This window comes from Dendropsophus ebraccatus, chromosome 6 (genome assembly GCF_027789765.1).
Source record: "Dendropsophus ebraccatus isolate aDenEbr1 chromosome 6, aDenEbr1.pat, whole genome shotgun sequence".
Taxonomy (NCBI): domain Eukaryota; kingdom Metazoa; phylum Chordata; class Amphibia; order Anura; family Hylidae; genus Dendropsophus; species Dendropsophus ebraccatus.
In genome coordinates, this window is record NC_091459.1 from 49,425,959 (window position 1) to 49,448,794 (window position 22,836).

General features: G+C 40.2%; 1 protein-coding gene across 5 annotated transcripts in view; it reads left to right on the forward strand.

The window, feature by feature from the left end:
- Positions 1–22,836, forward strand: part of LAMA2 (laminin subunit alpha 2) — a 524,271-nt gene that overhangs the window by 138,552 nt on the left and 362,883 nt on the right. For all 5 annotated transcript variants that reach the window (XM_069974947.1, XM_069974948.1, XM_069974950.1 and 2 more), the window contains exons 4-7: positions 2,755–2,997; positions 13,544–13,723; positions 18,523–18,612; positions 22,029–22,146. In XM_069974947.1, the coding sequence (XP_069831048.1) occupies positions 2,755–2,997; positions 13,544–13,723; positions 18,523–18,612; positions 22,029–22,146 (631 nt within the window). The remainder of the gene's footprint in view (positions 1–2,754; positions 2,998–13,543; positions 13,724–18,522; positions 18,613–22,028; positions 22,147–22,836) is intronic.

Genomic DNA, 22,836 nt, shown 5'->3' on the forward strand with positions numbered 1-22,836 from the left:
CCAGTGCACCTCTGCTTGCTTCTCCGAGTTCTCTGTTCAGTGATGGCACACTTAGCCAATCACTGCGTTGTTCCACCACAGTCAGTGATTGGCTGAGTGGGCTGTCACTGAGTGGACTAAGCGATCCTTGCTCTTTACCCACAAAGAGGTCTGAGAGTAAGCAAAGACAGGTTATGGGACCCTGTGACAGATGGGAAGGAGAACATAACTGCAAAGTGATGTGGCCTGTGTGAGGAGATTTGGTGAAATTACAGAGAATCACATGGCGCTGTTGCACACCGACTATTATGCCACAGCTATTGATCGTGTCTAGACATGAGCAAGCACAACATTTCCTTGAATGCTCCTTACTTAAAGGGGTTGGCCACTTTATAGTAAAATAGGTCAGTACAAAGTATTAGTAAGTGTGCTCAATGTATATACTGACAGCAGCTTCCTGTGTACCTCAGAGCTAATATCAGACTCCTCTCGTCCAGGCTGGGCTCCCCTGCTCTGTTTTGTTTCAGTCCATAAAATGGCCAACATGGAGGAGCATGTGACCAGGTCCTGTCCACTGTGTCCTTCATAGACATACAAGCTCAGTGGTGGACACTGGGGGCGGAGCACGGTCACATGCTCCTCCATGTGAGCAATCTTATGAACCAAAACACCACAGAGCAGGGCAGCACAGCCTGGAGGAGGGGAGTCTGATATTAGCTCTATGAGGTACACAGGGATCTACTGTCAGGATATACAGTGAGTACAGTTACTAATACTGTACACTGAGTATTTTTACTATAAAGTGGCCAACCCCTTTAATTATTATTTTTTTCTTAATACTCGAGTGCTTGATTCGTGTAACAAGCTCTGTTAAAATCAATGAAAGGTAAGCAGGGAGGTGAGCAGGGAAATGATACTTACCACTTTGATTTGTCTTCACTATTGCCGCTCAACCATTTAGCGGCTGAGGCAGGACACCACTAACACCACTGATTGGCTAAGCAGAGTCTGCTCAGCCAATCAGCAGCTGCAGTCCTGCCTCAGCTGCAGATTGGCTGAGCTGCAACACTGAAGATAGCATGAAGAACGCTTTGTTGAGAATATTTCCTCCACTCCTCCCCATGTGTACCTGTCACTTGAGAAGCATGCAGTACTCATTAGAGTATCAAGTACTTTTGAGTAGCCTGATACTCGAGCAAATACTATACTCGGTAGAGCATGCTACAGTAGCTCATCTCTAACCACCATCTCTAACTAACTCATTGTAACCACTAGCCACCAAAGGAAGGAAGTAAAAGTAGATCACCTGGGTGCAGGCAGAGTGGGGGAATGGGACGCCATAGGGACAGACATTGGACATGTTGTTCCTCTATTATGTACAATTAAAAAAATATATATTGTGGAAAAACCCTTAAACAACATATATTTTTTATAGGTGTCTAACTTTCTTCAGATACCTAACTCATTAAAAATGTAGAATCACAGTTGCTACATCTGTCCACACTCTAAATATGACTTGAGTAATTCTATTAATTTTTCCTGCTGGCATGAATAGATGAATGTTAGAAAAAGTATATATTCCTGGACCAGAACAGTGTGAATACGTCTAAGAATGTAATTTGTCTTCTCTTGTGAGACAGATTCTTTGAGGTAATGATGTGCATGCATTTTTATTATTCATGTATGTTTTAGAACAGAGTGACAGGATGAAAGAAATCCGATAAAGGGAGTGGGAGACATCCAAAGGAGGAAACTAGAAAGTTGATGTGCAGTGCAAGTCTGTTCAGAATGCTAATTAGTTTAGGATTCAGAACAAAGCTACCTTATGTTCCTACACAGAAGTGATAATGGCATTTTCAAGAAATAGCAATATTGACCCAGATATTGACCCAATGTACACGGTCAAAAGCTTTTTTTGAGACATAAATAGAAAAGAGGATTATTAAGATTGCTTTGATTTGAAATGAGAATTTAAGTGCAGGTCATGTAGTTCTTAAAATAATCAAAATATTGGTGCTGATATTTTTTCTCTTTTCTTAACACATATTAAGTAGTAAACAAGAAAAGCTAGAATATGTTGTTTTTTTTTTTTCATTTTAAATTATTCAAAGCCTCTTTTTTCTTCAAAGTCTACTTTGCCCGACCCTGACATTCTCTGAATAATCTTCATTGGGTAGTAGTTCTCACTTAACAGGTAGTATATGACTAGTCAAAAACATCACAAAAATTCCAAAAACTGCCAACAATTTTCCTTTTTTTTTTTTAAGAAGCCTACCTAACTATTTATGGGTTCTCAACCACTTTTGGCTACCACAAGCTAGCTGGACAAGGTTGAAGGCCCTAATACCATATATGTCCTACGTAAAATACTCCTTTAAAAAAAAAAAAACTATTTGCCCAACAGTTGCTAGTGCTTCCTGCCTGAAAAATAATGTACAATTCTGAACACATGTGACCCTAGGAAAATAATGTGCTCCGTAATCAAATGTTGCACCAGATTAGCTTCGGCCCTACATGCCCTAGTGTCATGTTGGGATGTGTGTGCCCATCAGTGTAGCTCATTCATTTAGAAAACAATGGGAAATAACAACATAAATACCACAATGCCATGTGATACATAATACTTATCTTACTCTTAATATTTTATGTTTAAATCATGATGGCGGCTTTGAAATGTAAATATTATATCATAGCAAGATGCCATCGATATTAAATAGATTTATATAGTTTACAATGTTTGTTTAAATGTGTTAAAATATTTTTGTCTCTCCGCAGGTTTTCCAGATTGCTTATGTTATCATTAAAGCTGCCAACACACCACGACCCGGAAACTGGATTTTAGAAAGATCTGTTGATGGTATTACTTATAAACCGTGGCAGTACTATGCCATCACTGACAGCGAGTGTTTGACCCGGTATAATATTATTCCCCGACCTGGCATACCCTCATACTTGCAAGACGATGAAGTTATCTGTACATCTCATTATTCAAAGATTCACCCACTTGAAAATGGAGAGGTAAATTGTGCAATGAAGCAACTGTAAAGACTTGACAGCGCCAAAAGCTGACTTAACCATGCTCTAACTGACAGGTTTTATTTCCCTGACAGCAGCACACTGCAGGCTGACAGTGCTTACTGATTGCCTGTAACGTAGCAGGGGAAGGGGTTGAATTGGGAAACACATTTACATTTCCACAGAGTAATGTTTCAGCACAAAGAAGACAGATACAGAAGCAAAGGTGACAGAAAGATGCACCCACAAGTTTAAAGTTGAGAAAGAAAATTCATTCCATTATGCAGAAATGTCAGCAATAGCAGCAGTATTTTTGTGATTGCTTAATAGGCTTGTGCTAAATGTATTTACTTTGTATACTAATGAGACTTTTGTATGCATTTATATGTCTATGTATTGTACTTGACTAATTTGGATACACGGATATGCTTAGAAGTAAGGGAGCACATAGAATACAATAATATAAAAAAAGAAATGAAATACATGAACAACTACAATTTGCAAGAAATAGAAAACTTAAAATAAAATTTATATAGAACAAAAATAAAAAAAACAAACAGAAACATATAAAACAGAGGACATCAGAAAAGATGTAGCAAGTAACAGGGAACAAATCACTCAAAAAAGTCTATAACGCTAAGGAAACCTGCTGGCACATCACCCAGCACACTACCGAAACATATTCCTGTAGGCTGCATCCCTACCTGGTATAACCAGCCAACGTATATTTATAAATTCCCGCACTCTATGTTAATGAGGCCCAATTAATCATCTGGGCGTATTCCTTTTGCCATGTAGTCCTGGTCAACAATTTACAGGGCAGGCAAGCATAATATTCTAATATTAGATAACATTCGTTAACATGCAATTATAATGTTAATGCTAATAGTCTATTGCCAAAAAAGAGCTGCATGCAAATGTCCTTGCAATAGCAGTAAGAGCCCCAAACAAAGTCCAGGATGCTGGGCAGGGGTTATCGTGGCTTGTCGTCACAATAAGTACAGAAGAGTGTTACTTAGTATGTCCCTTCTCTGGCAGGCTAGTTGCAGCTCCAAGTACAAGTATGTTTGCTTGCACGGCCCATTTCAACACAGAAAGAAAAACAATTAGTTAATATAACTACTAAGCCCATGTACTTAACTCTGACCCTGGAGGAAATTAGCCTTAAAGGGACTGTACCATCAGGCCTGGACTAAAGCACTGGAGGCGGGCTGACTCACCGCCAGTAGGAGGAAACCTCCGCCCCTCTATGACACTGCTCCATTAGGATCAATGGAGCTGTATCATAGAGGAATGGGGGTTTCCTCCCATTGGGGGTGGGTCAGCCCGCCTCCAGTGCTTCAGCCCATGCCTGATGGTACAGTCCTTTTAAGATCTAGAGATCATACCTACACAAGGAGAGCAAGATAATGGAAAACAGATTTGCACACCTAAAAGACTCCACCAAAGAAATGTATATCCAGGAAAGGACTACTCAAGCGATGGCTTGAAATTAAAGTGGACCTAAAAACCCTTTCAGTTCCTCTTGCAATTACCATGTGATTTGAGTGAAAGGTTGAATTACATATTGCAATTCCCTATCTGGAATATGTGTAGGGAGAAAGGACCACCATTTGGGGAAGAGAGGACCAGTTACTATCTCTTTATTGCGTTAAGCCAGACGGCGTTCTACATAGAATAAGTTTTGTAATTTAGCTATAATTTGTGATATAGTAGGAGGGGTGGATGATATCCATTTGTGTACACATCTTGGCTATGGCCAAGATAGGGTTGGTCAATGTAGGAAGATATATAAAAGAATCATCTGGGAGTTGTGCAAGAGAGCTTCAACAGGTGTCAGAGTAACGGAGTAAGGTGTAAACATTTTTAGGAGGATTGACACCTCTTTCCAATAAAGCTCCAGGCTAGGACATGACCAGAGACCATAGAAAAGGTCGGTTTTGGGGGATTTACAATTTGGGCATTCTGTCTGACGATTGGGAAGGGAAGGGGATGGTGGTAAGGTATATGCGTATGGCGCATTATGCAAAATCTTAATTTGCGTTTCCCTCCATTTTTCTCATTAATATATTTATAGAAGACACATAACCCTGTCTGAATGAGAGTAGTAATTTAACGCATTCCAAACACCTTTTCCCAATATTTTCCCATTGGGGACTTGGGGTCGAGAGCAAAAGGGGTAATCATTTATTTTATAAGGGGGAAGGGGGATCAGAAGTCTGAAGAGGAGAGGTGGTAGCAAAGAGCACTGTGTCAGACTGGAGAGAATACACCACTTCCAAACAGAACATACAGCAGCTAATAGGTACTGGAAGACTTGAGATTTTTTTTTAATCAACTGGCACCAGTTGATTTGAAAGAATTTTTTTTTTTTTGTTGAACTACCCCTTTAACTCTGTTAAATCCCCACCCATAATCTAATAAGTTTCAATTAAATGAATTGGGGCATTAGTCTACAGCACATCCTTACTTACACCCTGAAGCTGCTGAAAATCCTCACTTCCAAATATCACATACTTAAAGGGGTACTCCAGGGAAAAGCTTTTCCCAGTAATTGAAACACATTACAAAGTTATATAACTTTGTAATATGCTTCAATCACCTATCTGTCCCCCTTCCCAATCTTTTCCTCCCTTAACCCGCCACCAGGAAGTTAAGTAAACTCATTCTTACCTAATGACTGTTGACCCTAGGCTGCTCTGTGGAAGACATTTTGTGACAATGACATCATCAAGAGGGAGGCGGGTCTAAGCCCTGTTAAGCCAGCCTCCCTTTGTCAGTTGACTCAGGTTGCTCAGCTCCGATTGGCTAAACAAGATGTAAGCAATCTTACAGCTGGGGGCTGGGTTCACACTACGTATATTTCAGTCAGTATTGTGGTCCTCATATTGCAACCAAAACCAGGAGTGGATTAAAAACACAGAAAGGCTCTGTTCACACAATGTTGAAATTGAGTGGATGGCCGCCATATAACAGTAAATAACTGCCATTATTTCAATACAACAGCCGTTGTTCTAAAATAACAGCAAATATTTGCCATTAAATGGCGGCCATCCACTCAATTTCAACATTGTGTGAACAGATCCTTTCTGTGTTTTTAATCCACTCCTGGTTTTGGTTGCAATACTGACTGAAATATACTGACTGAAATATACGTAGTGTGAACCCAGCCTTAGGCTATGTTCACACTGCGTATGAGTCCGGCCGCATTTCATACGCCGCCGTACATGTGCGGCTGAAACTACGGGCGTGGGAAAAATCGACATGCGGCTGGATGTGTACGAACTGCGAATATACGCCCGTAGTACAGTTATGCTTCCCTAGCCGGAGCCGCTCGCTTCACTGTGTGAACTGACAGGTCTTTCTTCGGCCAGAATTAACTGAATTCCGGCTGCAGAAAACTGACATATCAGTTTTTTCCGGCGGCGTATGGCATCCTGGCCAGAGCGCATACGATGTGTGTACGCTCCGGCCGGGATCCCATTGCAAATAAAGCTATGTTCAACTCCTCAAAACTACGGCCGTAGTTCTGCGGCGAGAACTACAGCCGTAGTTTTACGTAGTGTGAACATAGCCATATAGAGTCAGTTAGACATCACCGGAGACAAAGTGCATCATGGTAGAGCCCAAACCAGGAAGTAAAGAAAAAGTTAAGCCAACAACTGGAGCTTCAGGGACCTGCAAACAGCGGGAAATTCAAACGGAGACAGACTCCAGAGGGATAGTAAATGTAAAAACCAGGTTTATGATTGATTCATTTTTTGTTAGTTTTTTTTTATCAGTGCTGGAGTACCCCTTTAACAACTCGATGAATAAATAGACAGATAGGTAGAATGGGGAGGGGACAAACTACCTACAGGAGGATTCGACTAACAGTGGGCAAACTACTTACTTTTTGTATAGGCATGTCAAACAGTGAAGCTGTGAAACAGAATAGCTGGTGACCGCTATTTTATGCATACTACGTTTCTTATAGCCAGGTAATGCATCACTGAGTAAAACATAATATTAAGAGGACGTACATACCATTAGTCTTAGCAACATAAAGACTATAAAGTAAATCATATAACAAAGGATTTAGAAACTTTAGAAACTTGTGGCCGATAGACATTTTGTTCTAATATTGTATACAGTATGAAAGCACCTTCAAGTACTTCCTTCTTATTTGTTTATACCTAAGTATTTGTAGAGATAAAGTATTACTTTGTCTTGAATCAATATTATATAATGTACAGAATTCCTTCAAGTAGTTTTCATTATATACATGTTTCAAAAAGGAGTTTAACCCCTTCGGGACCAGGCTAATTTTCGTTTTTGCGTTTTCGTTTTTTCCTCCTTGTGCTTAAAAGGCCATAGCACTTGCATTTTTACACCTACAGACCCACATGAGCCCTTATTTTTTGCGTCACTATTTTTACTTTGCAATGACTCACAGAATTTTTGCATAAAGTATACTACGAAACCAGAAAAAAATTCAAAGTGTGGTGAAATTGAAAAAAAAAAAAACGCATTTCTTTTATTTGGGGGGATGTGTTTTTACGCCATTCGCCCTGGGGTAAAACTGACTTGTTGTGCATGTTCCTCAAGTCGTTACGATTAAAACGATATGTAACATGTATAACTTATATTGTATCTGATGGCCTGTAAAAAATTCAAACCATTGTTAACAAATATACGTTCCTTAAAATCGCTCCATTCCCAGGCTTATAGCGCCTTTATCCTTTGGTCTATGGGTCTGTGTGAGGTGTCATTTTTTGCGCCATGATGTGATCTTTCTATTAGTACCTTGATTGCGCATATACGACTTTTTGATCGCTTTTTATTACATTTTTTCTGGATTTGATGCGACCAAAAATGCGCAATTTTGCACTTTGGGATTTTTTTGCGCTGACGCCGTTTACCGTGCGAGATCAGGTATGTGATTAATTAATAGTTCAGGCGATTATGCACGCGGCGATAGCAAAAATGTTTATTTATTTATTTGTTTACTTTTATTTATAACCTGGGAAAAGGGGGGTGATTCAGACTTTTATTGGGGGAGGGGGCTTTTTACTAATAACAATCCTTTTTTTTTTTACACATATACTAGAAGCCCCCCTGGGGGGACTTCTAGTATATATACTTTGATCTCTCATTGAGATATTTGCTGTATAGATATACAGCAAAGATCAATGAGATCGGCACTCGTTTGCAAACAAGTGCCGAGTAAGGGGCGGCGCCATCTTGGACGAGTCCCCGGCCGGCATCAGACAGGGAGATCGCTCCTCCGGGACAACGTCCCGAAAGAGCGATCTCCGCCACTAGACACCAGGGAAGTGCTGCAGCCGGTAATCGGATGCAGCTGTCATGTTTGACAGCTGCATCTGAGTACTGTATTAGCGGGCACGGCGATCGGACCGTGCCCGCTAATACCGGCGGTCCCGGGCTACAAGCGGCACCCGGGGCCGCCGCGGTTCAGAGCGGGGTCGCCGCGCGGCCCCGCTCTGAACGCCCGTACCCGCGCGAAGACGTACAGTTACGTCCTCGTACGGGAAAGGGTTAAAGTGTTTTAAACTATTCCGTTGGCATTTTATCTTCACATATTTATATAATATCAATGTACAAGAATACAAAGCATTATAAACAGTCACTTGAAGCCTGTGTCATGTCTGCAATCTAGAGTTATCTCAAGAAGCCATAAGAGATTAGCTGACATAATCTCCCAATAAAGGCTCTATCCTGACTTTGTACACACAAAACAGGCTTAAACCTAAATAATACAAAGCTGCCATAAGATAATTCAGATGGAAATAAGTAAAACGGCAATATTATATAATATTTCCCGCATTGTGAAATTCCAGCTCAGTCTCAGTGACACAGTGGTGACATGTTGGCATGGTACCAGAGCAATAATACTTCAATACCAGATGGGAAGCCCAATCTGTTAACGCATAGGTAATTATGAAGCAATGACAGTATCGCAACGTCAGTGTTACAGAAAACATGATTTAGACATTTAAAGACTGGAGCTATTTCTATTGACACCAATGATACAAGCCATAAATAATGCAGATAAGTATTTTCGGCTTCATCACTTCAGTGAATATCATCTGTATACTTTGTCACTGCACTGAAACTATTTTATGATGTGCCAAAATTACACAAAGTGCTCACATTTATATTGCTTAAAAAGGATACAAGATGTAGACTCAATTGACTTGATGCATTCGGTTCATGACAGTAAATACATTACAGCCCTGTCATGTTGTCTGACTTCAGAGAGAATGTATGGCCTAGATCTAATTCTACTGATTAGATTCAGATACCAGAGCATGTTCTTTTTTTCTAATATGTTTCTTTTTCTGATTGTATTTTTTTTATTTATTTGTAGTACAATATTATGGGGATGTCATCTTGCCTAAGCTGTTTACAACAACACTAAGTGAAATGCTTTATGGCAAGCCTCATAAACATAAACACAATGAACAGATTCTATTTTTTGTATAGGACACATGCTTCATGGGCTCATTACACATAAGAGGGAGGGAGTTGTAAGCAACCGCTATCATGTCTACCTCTGTTATCTATATACTGGTGTCACCCATCACTGTACTCCTTTTAATTAGAAGGGCGGTGCTGGGAAATTATCTGTATAGTACATGAAGTCTCAGCTTAGTTTTAAGCCGTCTGGTCAAAGTGAAAGCTGCAAGATTTCAGGATTATAATATAATATGAAATATTATAAAATTTATCATAAAATGTACCAAATGACTGTAACTGTTGTATAATTTGATTTACTTTATCTACTTTTGAAGAGTATTTTGCAATTTCCCAAATTCTCCTGGTTTGTTGGCTGATGAATAAACTTATTTAGATTATAAAGATTTACCATATGTGAATAATAAGTTAGTTGCCTCTCCTACTGTATTTATTGGACTGGAAAATCAGGCCAATCAATTCACTGATCTTTATATGTAGTAGAGACCAGTAGTATATGTATGATCAGTAGTACATGTAGGATCAGTAGAGATAAAGGGCAATGTGAGCATGCTTGAATCTGATCATTCGTCATTTAATTACAGGTGGATGAAGAAGTTGGATGCATTCCTAAGGCTGCCTGGAAAACATTGGCAAAACCTATATCCTATAGATATGTTCACATGACGTTTTTTCTGTCTGTCCCCCCTTCGAAATGACATCAGTCATTTTGTGTTTTGGGCGCCTGTCATTACAATGATAGCTATTGGTACATTATTCTAGCTCACAACCTTTTGAGTGTGGTCCATTAAATTGAGTAGTTAAGATGGTGAAAGGACAGTGGGGAAAAAAGTGTGTGTGAACACCTATAAAAAAATGTCTGCTCTTTGCAAAAATAGTGTATTGGACAGCTGTCATTCCATTGACTTAAATTATAATTTGATAATAAAAGAAATTTTAAAGAAAAAAAAAAGAGGATGTCTTTTCTCATTTCTGTACTTAGTGTGAACATAGCCCATGGCAGAATCCATGTTTTCCATGACCCCCTAGGGCTGCATCCAACTTCTTCAGCCACCGGTATTCAAAACCCGAATGATTGGACTCAAACATGCTCCAGTTGCACTAATCTCTAGTAATCAGTTATATCCCTGTTATACTCTTATATCTATATGAGTATATCTGTATTTTGGTAGTTGGATCTAGAGCCATTTCAAGTTAATTCCAACACAATACATATATCTCTAGTTTATTTTAGTCTAAGTTTAAAGCTATCTTATTTCATTATACTGTATGCACTTTTTATTGGGATATGCAACTGTGGAGCCTAAATATCAAACACATTTTTGTTCACCGGATATGCTTGTTTTAATATCATAGGTTGAACTATCATAAAAATATCTGCTGTGTTAGCCAGGAAGAACAGATGGAGCCATTTCTAACAGTGTAGAAAAATAAAGCTGAAAGCTATTGCAATTTGTCATTCCAACATGCATTTGGAAGAGAAAGGTGACACAAGGAAGTAGCGGGATAATGTTGAACAGAGGTCCCATTAAGAACTGAGCTGAAGGGTAGAGTTGTCAATGACACAACAATATTTGCTAAACAGTTCATTAGTCTGACATTTCCCCAAATTCTTTAGGGAATGAAAGAGTTAGGAAGAGTGTGACAAGAGCAGCCTATGACATTTCACCGGAAATTTAAAACATGGCATTTAACATAGATCTGTACTCATTAACAGTACCCTAGAAACAAGCTCATGTTGTTTCCTTTAATTTATCGAAGCAGTATGCCATCTATTAGTTGTGATATCGGTGCCATGAGAAAAAAAAAATTAGGATGCTTATTTCCCGAAACATTTGTGAAGCTGGCTAATATTCCAAAGAATGATTTGAGGTATTTGTGTCATTCTTAGCAAGCAATTCTTAACAAAATGATAAAGTAAATGTGGACACTGAACAAACTTTAAGAACTTATGTCCAGATACAGTCCTTTCCTTTAAAGGGGTGATGTGCTGTTTTCTTTAGTAAAGTACAGTAACTCACATCCTTGTACCATTTTTCTTCCCTATGCATCTGATCTATTCCTGGTTTCCTCTTTGAACTCTGACCCTGCTGTTGCCATGCAACAGTGCAGACACTTTACCACAATCCTCTTTGCTTCAATGTGAAGTAAAAAAAAAATTGCCAGTACTAATGGGACAGTTCATGTCACTGTGAACTGAGCATGAATGACCCAACCTATTGGATGCCTGGCTGGCCATAATAAAGGGAAACACTTTGTCAAAAAAGACATGTGAGGGGTTAGTAGGGGATATAGCTTTTAAATGATACAGTTTAAGGCTATGTTCACACTACGTAAAAGTACGGCCATCGTTGCAATCGCAACAACGGCCGTACTTTGCAGGTATATACATATTTCCTCTCTTTCTATGGGATCCCGGCCGAAGCGTATACACATAGTATACGCTCTGGGCAGGATCCCAAGCGGCACCGGCCGGGTCACGGAACGGCCGGTCTCTTACGCCATGTGAGCATGGCCTAAGTTTAAATTAACGGAAAGTTCAAACAACCGGCACTCCGTTTAACTTCTGCGGCGCGGTGCTCGTGGCAAAGAAGTCACAAAATATGGAATGAATCCCGGCACTCGCTGGTGTAGATTGCTACAATAGATGTTTATTACATCAACGCTGTTGATGTAATAAACATCTATTGTAGCAATCTACACCAGCGAGTGCCGGGATTCATTCCATATTTTCTAAGTTTAAATTAGAAATTTGATTAAGTTTCATTTAACATAATGCATCACTATAGACTTAGTTTACTTCGTGACCCCACCCCACCCCAAGGTCTTGTCATCTCATTTCACCCATCTTATTACAGTATCTCATACTTAAAGGGCCTGGTCATAAATCATTTTCATTTTAAATCAACTGGTGAGATTTGTAATGTAATTCTATAAAAAAAATGTAAGTCTTTCATTACCTGTCAGCTGCTGTATGTAAAGAGCGTGGAGCAGCTCACAGAAGAGAACAGGGAACTGAGGTTAAGCTGACTGGTTCCACCTTCAAGGGCCAGGCAAAGTTAAAACCACAATTAAGCAAAATAGTCACTCCTCAAGGAATCTCTTTATTTATCTTAAAATATTCATAAATTTATTTAAAACTTAGTGCACGTAGATTAAGGCAGTCTAACAAAAAACAGGACAATAAAACAAACTAAATAAAAAAAAAAATAGCAATGATTACAATAAAACAATAACACAATCACAATAAAATAAAAAAAATTGCCTCTTAGTAAATTTAGCTGGGGAAAAGGGGGCGGGCCTACGTTAAGGCTGGAGTATGAGTACGCCTTTCTTTGTAAATCCCTCCCAATGTGTATACACTTTGGCTGGTTTTCCATAGAAGTAATGTAATGTATATATTCAATTAATAACGGACGGTGTTGCAATCTACAACCGCGGCCATTATTAATTGAATAAATATGTTGTGTAATCGTAGCCATATACTGTTTATATGTTATCTTCCTTGTATGGCTATGTTCACACAACGTCAAAAATAAAGAAAAGGTGGCCAATTTTGATATTTAAAAATATGTCTGTTATTGCCACGATTTAACTGACTGCAATAGCAATGCACTGAAGTCAATGAAAAGACGAACATTCAATGCACACAATGTATTGAATAACAGACATTTTTACCACGGACGTCAAAATAATGAACATAATCATTATTTTCGGACGTCTTTTGCAAACAGCAGACATTTTTTACTAGTTGTTCACGCACAGTTTTTCGTTTGTCACCGTTCTTTCTGCATTTTTACTATTAAATTCAATTGGCTTTTCAATTAAGCCACACCCAAAGGCCAATTAGCAACTAAACTAGAATAATGTACAAACACCAGTCATTGCACTAAGGGAAGGCTAGGCAGCTAAATCATGTCCATTATTTCAGACTCATAACAACGGACGTCATGGAGTTGAAAAAACATTGTGTGAACATAGCCCCTAATAGTAAAACATGGATTTCATACACTTTTGGATGTTGCTATTTAATTATCAGAGAATAAACTTGTCTTTTCTCTTTTTTTACTAGATTCACACTTCCTTAATTAACGGGAGACCAAGCGCCGAGGATCCATCTCCAACACTCTTAGAATTTACATCAGCTCGTTTCATTCGACTCAGACTACAGAGGATCCGTACCCTAAATGCTGATTTAATGATGTTAGCTTACAGTGACCCAAAAGATCTAGATCCAATTGTCACAAGAAGGGTATGTGAAACTGAATTGTGCTTGAATTGGTCATCATAGAGACTTTGAAGAGTGCAAAAACATTTGTTAACAATGTAATAACCTTTTACTCCATTCAAATTGTGGTAAGCTTAACTTAGCACATCCAACCTACTGCCTATTAGGCAATGCTTAGAAAAAATAATAATTGTAGATAATTGCAGTGAAAAACAATTAGGACCAGTCATACAAAGAATGTGAGGCTCAAGCAGCGTAACCACATTACAAACACTATAGAACTAGTTATATGTCTTTTTATAATTGGTTCCTGCAGCTCTGAGGGAATGATTAATAAATAAGCCTCAGCATTCACAAATTCTTATGCAGAACTCAGTAGATGGTCAGATAAGGTGATTTCTCAATAATTATATTCTAAAATGTTCTTTGAAATTGCTATAGTAAAATATTAAAGTTTTAGGGGTTTGAATTAATGAAATTTTCTGACCTGATCCTTTAAACATAAGGGTGTTATGAGATTATTTATTAGGATTTAGAGGAGAGTATGAAAGCACAAGTGAGTGACATAACGTAAATAAAGTTTAGGTTTTGCTGACTTTATACAATAGTTTATTTTGAAATGCAAGTGCTTTAGGACTAAATTATATTAACAGATGTGTAACTTGAAGATTCTGGGCCCCAATACAAAAATGTGTAACAGGGCCCTAAACTTACAGGGGGAGATTTATCAAAGGGTGTAAAATTTAGACTGGTGCAAACTGCCCACAACAACCAATCACAGCTCAGCTTTCCTTTCAGCACTGCCTAAAGCTGAGCTGTGATTGGTTTCTGTGGTTAGTTTGCACCAGTCTAAATTATACACCCTTTGAAAAATCTCCCCCACAATGTTTAATTCATGGTACTGTCCTCCTAATATGAAGATGAGACCTTTTGATCCTCTTAGGCTCTTGGACCAAGGTGTAATTGCCTCCTTTGCACCCCCTGCATATTAAATGGAAATTAACAGCAGATTAAAAGACTCTAACCCACTATTATATTTCTATAGGGCTGTGATCATTTAGAATAAAGGATTTAGTACTGTATGACCAAAGTGAATAGGTGGGAAAGACACAACAGTGAGTCCTAGTGCTAAGCCCCTGAGCTATCACTACCTACTTGCAAATGCAACCCTAGGTCATCGTAACAACTGGTGGACGTTCCATTCCTAGGCCAAAGTGCACACAGAAACAAATAAGACAAACAAGTTAGAATGGGTGCACAGAAATGGGTGGAAAAAAAAGTGGTCAAATACAGTACCAAATCAGCAGAAAAACGGTAGGGCAGAAAAGGGTAAGCAAGAGGTCAGAAATTCCAAATAGCCATCCAGGTAAATGCCAGCCAAATCCAAAACAGAGTTACAAGAACCGCTGAGCATAGGGCCACAGGTATTCCTTTGTGATGTCAGAGTCCCAGTCAAGGGCATGATTGGATCGGCCCACTGACATCTAGACCACACGGATCACAACTAGCTGAATTCTCTGCAGCCTAGAACTAAGTCAGCAGGAGAAACAGACGGATGTGGTTGAATCCAATTAACACTGCAAAGAGTAAATATGTAAAATAGGTGGTTTGTTGCACTGGGGGTTGAACTACTGGTGCACCGTTCCACCTGATCAAACCTTTCCTTCTCATTAATATTGTGGTGAAACCTGGCGCTCATCACTGCATGAAAAGGGGGCGGGTAATCTCACCCCCAGTGCACCAAACCACCTATTTACACATAAATTAAAGTGAGGTATTAGCGAAAATAACGCTGAGGATGTAGGTAAAAAAATTACCGTCATTGTTGCCGTTCTGTGCACTATGGGAGCATAACAGAAGGTTAGAGTCTTCTAAAGCTTAGCACTGAGCTCTGTCCTCAGGCCAGAGTTAGAAGTCCCCAGTATTGTGTTTAAGGCTTCTAACTGAAGTTAAATACTGACTTAAATGGAAAGCTACCTTAAAAGGATAGTAACAGAGAACTTTCTATAGGGTTATGGAAACTAGGTTTTATTTTATTAATCTTTTTTACTATGGATAGCTCAAAATGACTGTCCAGCCAGAGGTGGTTTGACAGAGGACACTAAACTTATTGATCTAGCTAAAGGAAAGACTAGCCATGATTCTGCATTATATTGACTAACAATAAGCCTGGGCCTTGAACACCAGCTAAATGTCAGGTTTCTCTAATCTATGCTGTTAGATGATGCAGAATGAAGCCCATGACCATTCATCATAAAATATGTAAGGTGTACTAGACTATACAATAGTGAATGTGGACACTCTTTACCAGAATAGCCAGCTATTTTTATGTGAATATGGAAGCATATGAAAATGCATTACAGTTCTGTATGAAAATCAATCACTGCAAATCTTCTGATTTGTTTGATGGTAAGCTGGGCATTTAACTTGATGATTACAGTTCTGCCTCTGTCGAAGGTTTGTGTATTTGTCACTCTTCTGTGTGATGTGAATGAGGAGCATATAAAGGGCAGGAAGAATAAATGGTAATAAATCAGTCTTCAAGAACAGGTTCACTGATCCACATTACTGATGGAATTTATTGATACTGCATTCAACCTTCCAAAGCACCAGCTTAACAGGGTCATTGCAATTTATCTGCTTCTCTTCCTTTGTGTGTTTGCTAGAATCTCTATTCTATCTTCTCTCCATGACATTTCCATATGGATAATATTCTATTTGCATAATCATACATTAATACTCAGGGTTAGAGCCCCCTCCTAACACACACATACACACCTCTCCCTCTGTACATGCTTATGCTGTCACACTGATAGACTATGTTCCCACTTGTACAAAAGGCGATTGTACAAGGATCCTGATCATAGTTTGCAGCCATCACTATTACTAGACGGCCACCTTTTCCAGATAAATTCCTGTCAGGGGAACATTGCCCCAATCTGTATTACATCTATGTTCTTATATAACATGCATTCTTAACCCCTTCAAGACAGACCCCTGTGATGCACGGATGTCCGGGTCAAATTAATGCAATGTTCCTCCCCACCCGACACTGATGTGTGCAGGACCGACCTCACTGCAGCGGCCCCGCACACATCAAACCCCTTAAGTGTCAGGAACGTATATAAACATTCCTACTACATGGGGTATGTGTAGTAAGAATGTATATCTACTTATTACTGACTTGAAGGGGTTAAAGGTTTTTCTTGTTCTCTCTCTTTAATTTATTTAATAGCTGTCCGAAAAGGCTTGGATTTTTGTTTAATATCTGCTGCACGTATGGTGAGTTTCGAAATACTTCTCGGTCCTAGTCACTTACTCTCTTTGGTTTCCAAAGTGTCTCTTACCTAGATTTTGCTAGCAGAGCACCAATGTAACTGGACAGTATTAGCAATGTTGTCATGGCTTATGAAAGTTCTCTAGGGGTACTTAAAAAGAGTACCTAAAAATGGCTTTAAAAATCTAAAACAACCACTCACATGATAAAAGGTCAAATCCACCCCTAAAAATAATAATAACTCTAGTAATAACTGAAGATGAGCGTACTTCAAGTATCCATGTTCTTCTTAGGCTACATCCAACTTCAATAGCCACCGGTAATCAAATGCCAAGAGTCTGGGCTTGGATGTGTAACGCCTGGAGTAGTGGATCCACTGGACCGTCACCAGCGATGGCACTAACCTCACCAGGGAGCGGAGTCTAAGGGGCCGCTGGTTTTCACCAGAGCCCGCCGCAAGGCGGGATGGACTTGCTGCGGCAGGCGACCCCCAGGTCGCTACCCCTGGCTTGGTTGCTAGTGACGGCAGGCGAGGCGTGGCAGGAGCAGTAGGCGGGAGATGGTGCTGGCAGAGGTCTGTAGGCGTAACCGCAGGTGACAGGCTGAACACAGGAGCAGTGGTGTAACAGGGGAGCAGGAACCAGGAACAAGGACTAGGGACCAGGTAGCGGATAGGAATCAGGAACAACGGGAAGGCAGCGGGCAAGGACTAGGGACAAGGACTGGAGACAGGAACAAGGAACAGGGACTAAGGTCAGGAACAACAGGGGGCTGGGCCAAACGCTATGGGAAGCATGTAGAGGCTCCAACGTGAGGGACAGGGCACGCTGGGATTTATAGGAAGTGATTGGGTGCAACTACCAATTAGGGGCGGACTGGCCCTTTAAAACTGAGATAGCCGGCGCGCGCGCGCCCTAGGAGGCGGGGACGCGCGCGCCGGCCGGCACAGACGGAGACAGGAGCGGAGGAGAGGAGAGGTGAGGCGCCCGCAGGGGCCGAACTAGCAGCAGCGCCGGGTCCCTGCACAAGGACCCCGGCGGCTGCATGGGGCAGGAGGAGGTCGCGGCGGCCCGAAACACGGGACGCCGCCGTGGCCCTGACAGGATGAACCCGAACGTACTCGAAGTTTGCTCATCTCTAGTAATAACTCTTAGTAATAACTCTCAGAAAAAAATTTATAAAAAATCCCATTTACACAAAAATGGTAAAGATAAAAACCCTATTCATCAACCCTATTCATCAAACAACTTTATAGGGTCAGAATATAGCAATTGGAAGCAATTTATTTAACAAACATAAAAAAATTATAATCACTCCGATCTTATATCGGTTTTACTAGATGGGGAATGACACACACAGCCCCCCCTTCAAAAATAATTTTTAATTATTAAAAATAAATAAATAATAATAATAATAATAATAATAATAATAATAATAATAATAATAATAGTCTCACTGTATTCTAAAACCTACAATGTTTATTCAATTAAATCATTTTATAGCATATGTTGTCTACTATGCAATGACTTATTTTCTTTATTTTCAGTACTTCTATTCTATAAAAGATATTTCTGTGGGAGGAATGTGCATCTGCTATGGTCATGCAAGAGCTTGTCCGTGGGATCCACAGACAAATGTGAGTAAATAAGTATAAAACAATATAACACATTAATAATGAATATTTTACACTTTATATCTTAAAGAAGTTTGTGATCATTAATAATATGTGTATTAAAAGAATGTATTAGTAAGTTAAAGTGTAAGGCTATGTTCACACAACGTTTTTTCAGTTCCATTTAAAATTACGTCTGTCATTTTGAGTCTAAAATAACGTCCGTCATTTAGCTGTCTAGCCTTCCCTTACTGCAATGATGGCTGCTGGTACATTATTTAATGTGCACAAGCCAAAAAGACAGAAATGGCTGCTCATCGCACCCATGGCTGACACAAAAGCTTGTTCAGCTACATTTAAAACCAACATCAGAAGTTAGTATATAATTTGGCCAAACCATATTGCCTCATGTACCACGTGCAGGTCTTCTGATACACATGAGTCCCTAACCAAACATCATCACTGTGCCGGTCAGCGACCACAATCCCCGCAAAACGTGCGCAAGCAGAGAAGAGGGGCCACGGAATGGCCCTGCAACCCCATTGTCACAGGACCAGACCCAAAAGGGCACCCCAAACCCTGCAGGCGCCACAGGCGGAAAAAGTGGACGCCAAGCAACACAAGTGTGAACAAGCTCTTACCTCTCTCCATTCCTCTGCAGGTAGAATGGGAGAATACTAAGAGATCCTCCCCTTATGTACACAGGTGCTTCCTGCTAATTTGGATCACATGGGTCTTACACAGCACGAGTGCTAGCCACAATGGAAAAAGGGACAGAATACATAAAATATGCACAAGCCAAAAAGACAGAAATGGCTGCACATCGCACCCATGGCTGACACGAAAGCTTGTTCAGCTACATTTAAAACCAACATCAGAAGTTAGTATATAATTTGGCCAAACCATATTGCCTCATGTACCACGTGCAGGTCTTCTGATACACATGAGTCCCTAACCAAACATCATCACTGTGCCGGTCAGCGACCACAATCCCCGCAAAACGTGCGCAAGCAGAGAAGAGGGGCCACGGCCACATTATTTAATGTGCCGGGGTGACAGGCTCCCGACCCCGCTACAGCCCCCAATACTCACCTGATCCCGCCAGGTCCCGCTTCTGGATCCGGTCGGGTCATGGAGATCTCAGCCGCTGCAGCCCGGCGCGTGCTGAGAAATGAGTCCAACGCTCATAGAGAATGACTGGAGAGTCCAGCGCTCCGTCATTCTCTATGAGCGTTGGACTCTCAGCGCGCGCCAGGTTGCAGCGGCTGAGATCTCCGTGACCCGACCGGATCCAGAAGCGGGACCCGGCGGGATCAGGTGAGTATAGGAAGCTGTAGCGGGGGGTCGGGAGCCTGTCACCCCGGCACAGGGGGGTGACAGGTTCCCTTTAAGTTTGGGATTACTGGCCTTTGGGTATGGCATAATTGAAAAGTCCATTAAATTTAATAGTAAACACTAAGAATTGTCACAAAAGAAAAACTAATAAAAAACGTCCGCTGTTTGCAAAAGACATCCGAAAATAATAATTATTCTAAATAGCAAAACCGACAGCCTTTTCTCTATTTTTGACATTGTGTGAACATAGCCTAACTGTCGTTTAAAACATCATGCGATTTTAGGAAACTCTGTAATAGGTTTTATTAGGAAAAAAAAGTTTTCTTTTGTATTGATAAGGACGTTTTCCCATTTCCCACCCCCCTATGTAATTGTCAGTTCAGAAATAATCTGAAATGACAATTACAAGCTCAAACACTAAGCTTATTTGACGTTGTTGAAAGAACGCAGTGAATTTGGAATATATTTATGTCTGTTTTATGTATCTAGTTAGTATTTCAGTATGTTCCATTCTGTGGAAACTCCCACTAAAATGAAATGATATTAAAAGCAAAAAAAAAAAATATATCCTTTTTTAATAGTCATAATACTAATAATCTTATCCAATAAGTAACCACAATGGGATTTCACAACCGTCTTTTGATCATTTTTTGTGTCCATTATTACCCGTAGAAGGGTGTCATTTGCCAATAAAATGACGTTCGTCCGAAAAGATAGCTTTTATTTTTATGTAGAAGGAAAATGGAATAATGGCCACCCAATACACATTGGGGGACATTTATTAAGTCCAGCGTTTTTGCACCAGGCTTACAAAATTTCCCCCTAGCCCCGAGGTTTGCCAGATTTATGTAAAGGTGCAATGCCCAAATGAACCGGAGCCCTCCGTGTGCACATGCAGTGAAACCTATGCCAGCACAGGACAGGAGTAGTATTCCTTAACCCTTTCACAACCTGGGGTCATTGATACATCCATGTCAAGGTCATTTTTGTACATCAGCTTTTGGGATCATAATAATCCCATAAGCTGATGTCCCTATGTCTGCCCCTCTGCTCTGTCCCCTGCCGCTGTCACAATCTTGTTAGAGCGGCAGGGGAGAGAGGGGAGGGGTCAGAGTGCACAGCCGCACACCCGGTGTGCGCCCTACCTCCTGGTGCGCGCCCTGCCTTACCTCCCTTCCCCCTGCTGACCGCAGTATCTATAGGGTTAACGGCGGAGTTGCGGCGGGTTCTCGGCTATCACTTATAGCCGGGACCCGTCGCTGATGACACATTCGCAGGCATAGGCTGCAGCGACCTTAATTTACAGTGCAGCGGCAGGAGGGGGTTAACATTTTTCCACCAGTTGTTAAAGGGAATCTGTCAGGTCCGGACCAGGGACAGAGCTGCAGACACAGGCAGATAGGGGGTAAGGAGATAAAACAAGTGACACTTTTGTTTTTGCTGATGGCCATTTGCAAAGTTTTGATATGCATTTTTCCTCAGAAGCTGAAGTGCCACAGCTATCTACTCGTAACATTTTCCTTGGAATCTGAAGTGCCACACCTGTCTGCATACCTGACAGATTCCCTTTAAATGTGGTGTATGCAGAGGCCTATCCCCCTGTGTGTGCTGCCGCACCCACCATTATGCCCCCACAAGTGGGCCCTCTTTGCCAAAGAACAATGTCCATTGCAATTCATAATAAATGTCTCCCATGTCTCTTTTAGTTGTTCACACATCTTTTTTTCACCGTCCTTTCACAATCTTTTCTACTTAATTCAATGGACCTTGAACAAGTAAACATACCCAAAAGGGCCTGAACTAAAATAATGTACCAACAGCTGTCATTGTAATGATGGGTGCCTAAAATGCTAAATGACTGACATCATTTGGTACTCAAAATAATGGACATTTTGGGAAAAAAAAGGACTGAAAAAACGTCATGTAAATATAGCCTGAAGGATCACAGCATGTTAATTTCTGGTTGATTTCAGGCAGATTGATACATATGAGCCAATGTTGCAATTTGTTTTTGTAAGAATAGATAAGAATTTTCAGGTTACCACCTGTCAGCCATGGTTTTTGGAGTGATTATAATTTAACATGCTTATTTATTTTATATTAAGAAATCATCCTGTGAATGTGAACACAATACATGTGGTGCCAGTTGTGACAGATGTTGTCCTGGGTTCCACCAAAAACCCTGGCGTGCTGGAACCTTTTTTACAAAACATGAATGTGAACGTAAGTATAGAATTCACATGTCAAAAAGCGTCTTAGCCTATTCGATGATTTTTTTTCTGATGTGTTCAATTGTGTGTTGAATGTGTATTAATTATATTTAAAATGTAACTGAAATCAGTCCAGGTTTATACTCTATATCTTGGTAGAGTTCAAAACAGTTAACATCTGTAGTAATAATTTAAAGTGGTGTTACATTTTATTATAATTTTTTTTTATTTAACCCTTTCCCGCACGAGGAAATATGTGCAATCAAGGTACCAATAGAAAGAACACATCATGGCGCAAAAAATGACATCCGACACAGCCCCATAGACCAAAGGATAAAAGCGCTATAAGCCTGGGAATGGAGCGATTTTAAGGAACATATATTTGTTAACAATGGTTTGAATTTTTTACAGGCCATCAGATACAATAAAAGTTATACATGTTACATATCGTCGTAATCGTAACGACTTGAGGAACATATATAACATGTCAGTTTTTCCATAGGAAACACGGCGTAAAAACGAAGCCCCCCCCCCCCCCAAAGAAAAAGAATTGTGGGTTTTTTTTCAATTTCACTGCGCATATTTTTTTCTGCTTTCACAGCATATTTTATGCAAAAAATGCCTGTCATTGCAAAGTACATTTAGTGACACAAAAAATAAGGACTCATGTGGGTCAGTAGGTGTAAAAATGCAACTGCTATGG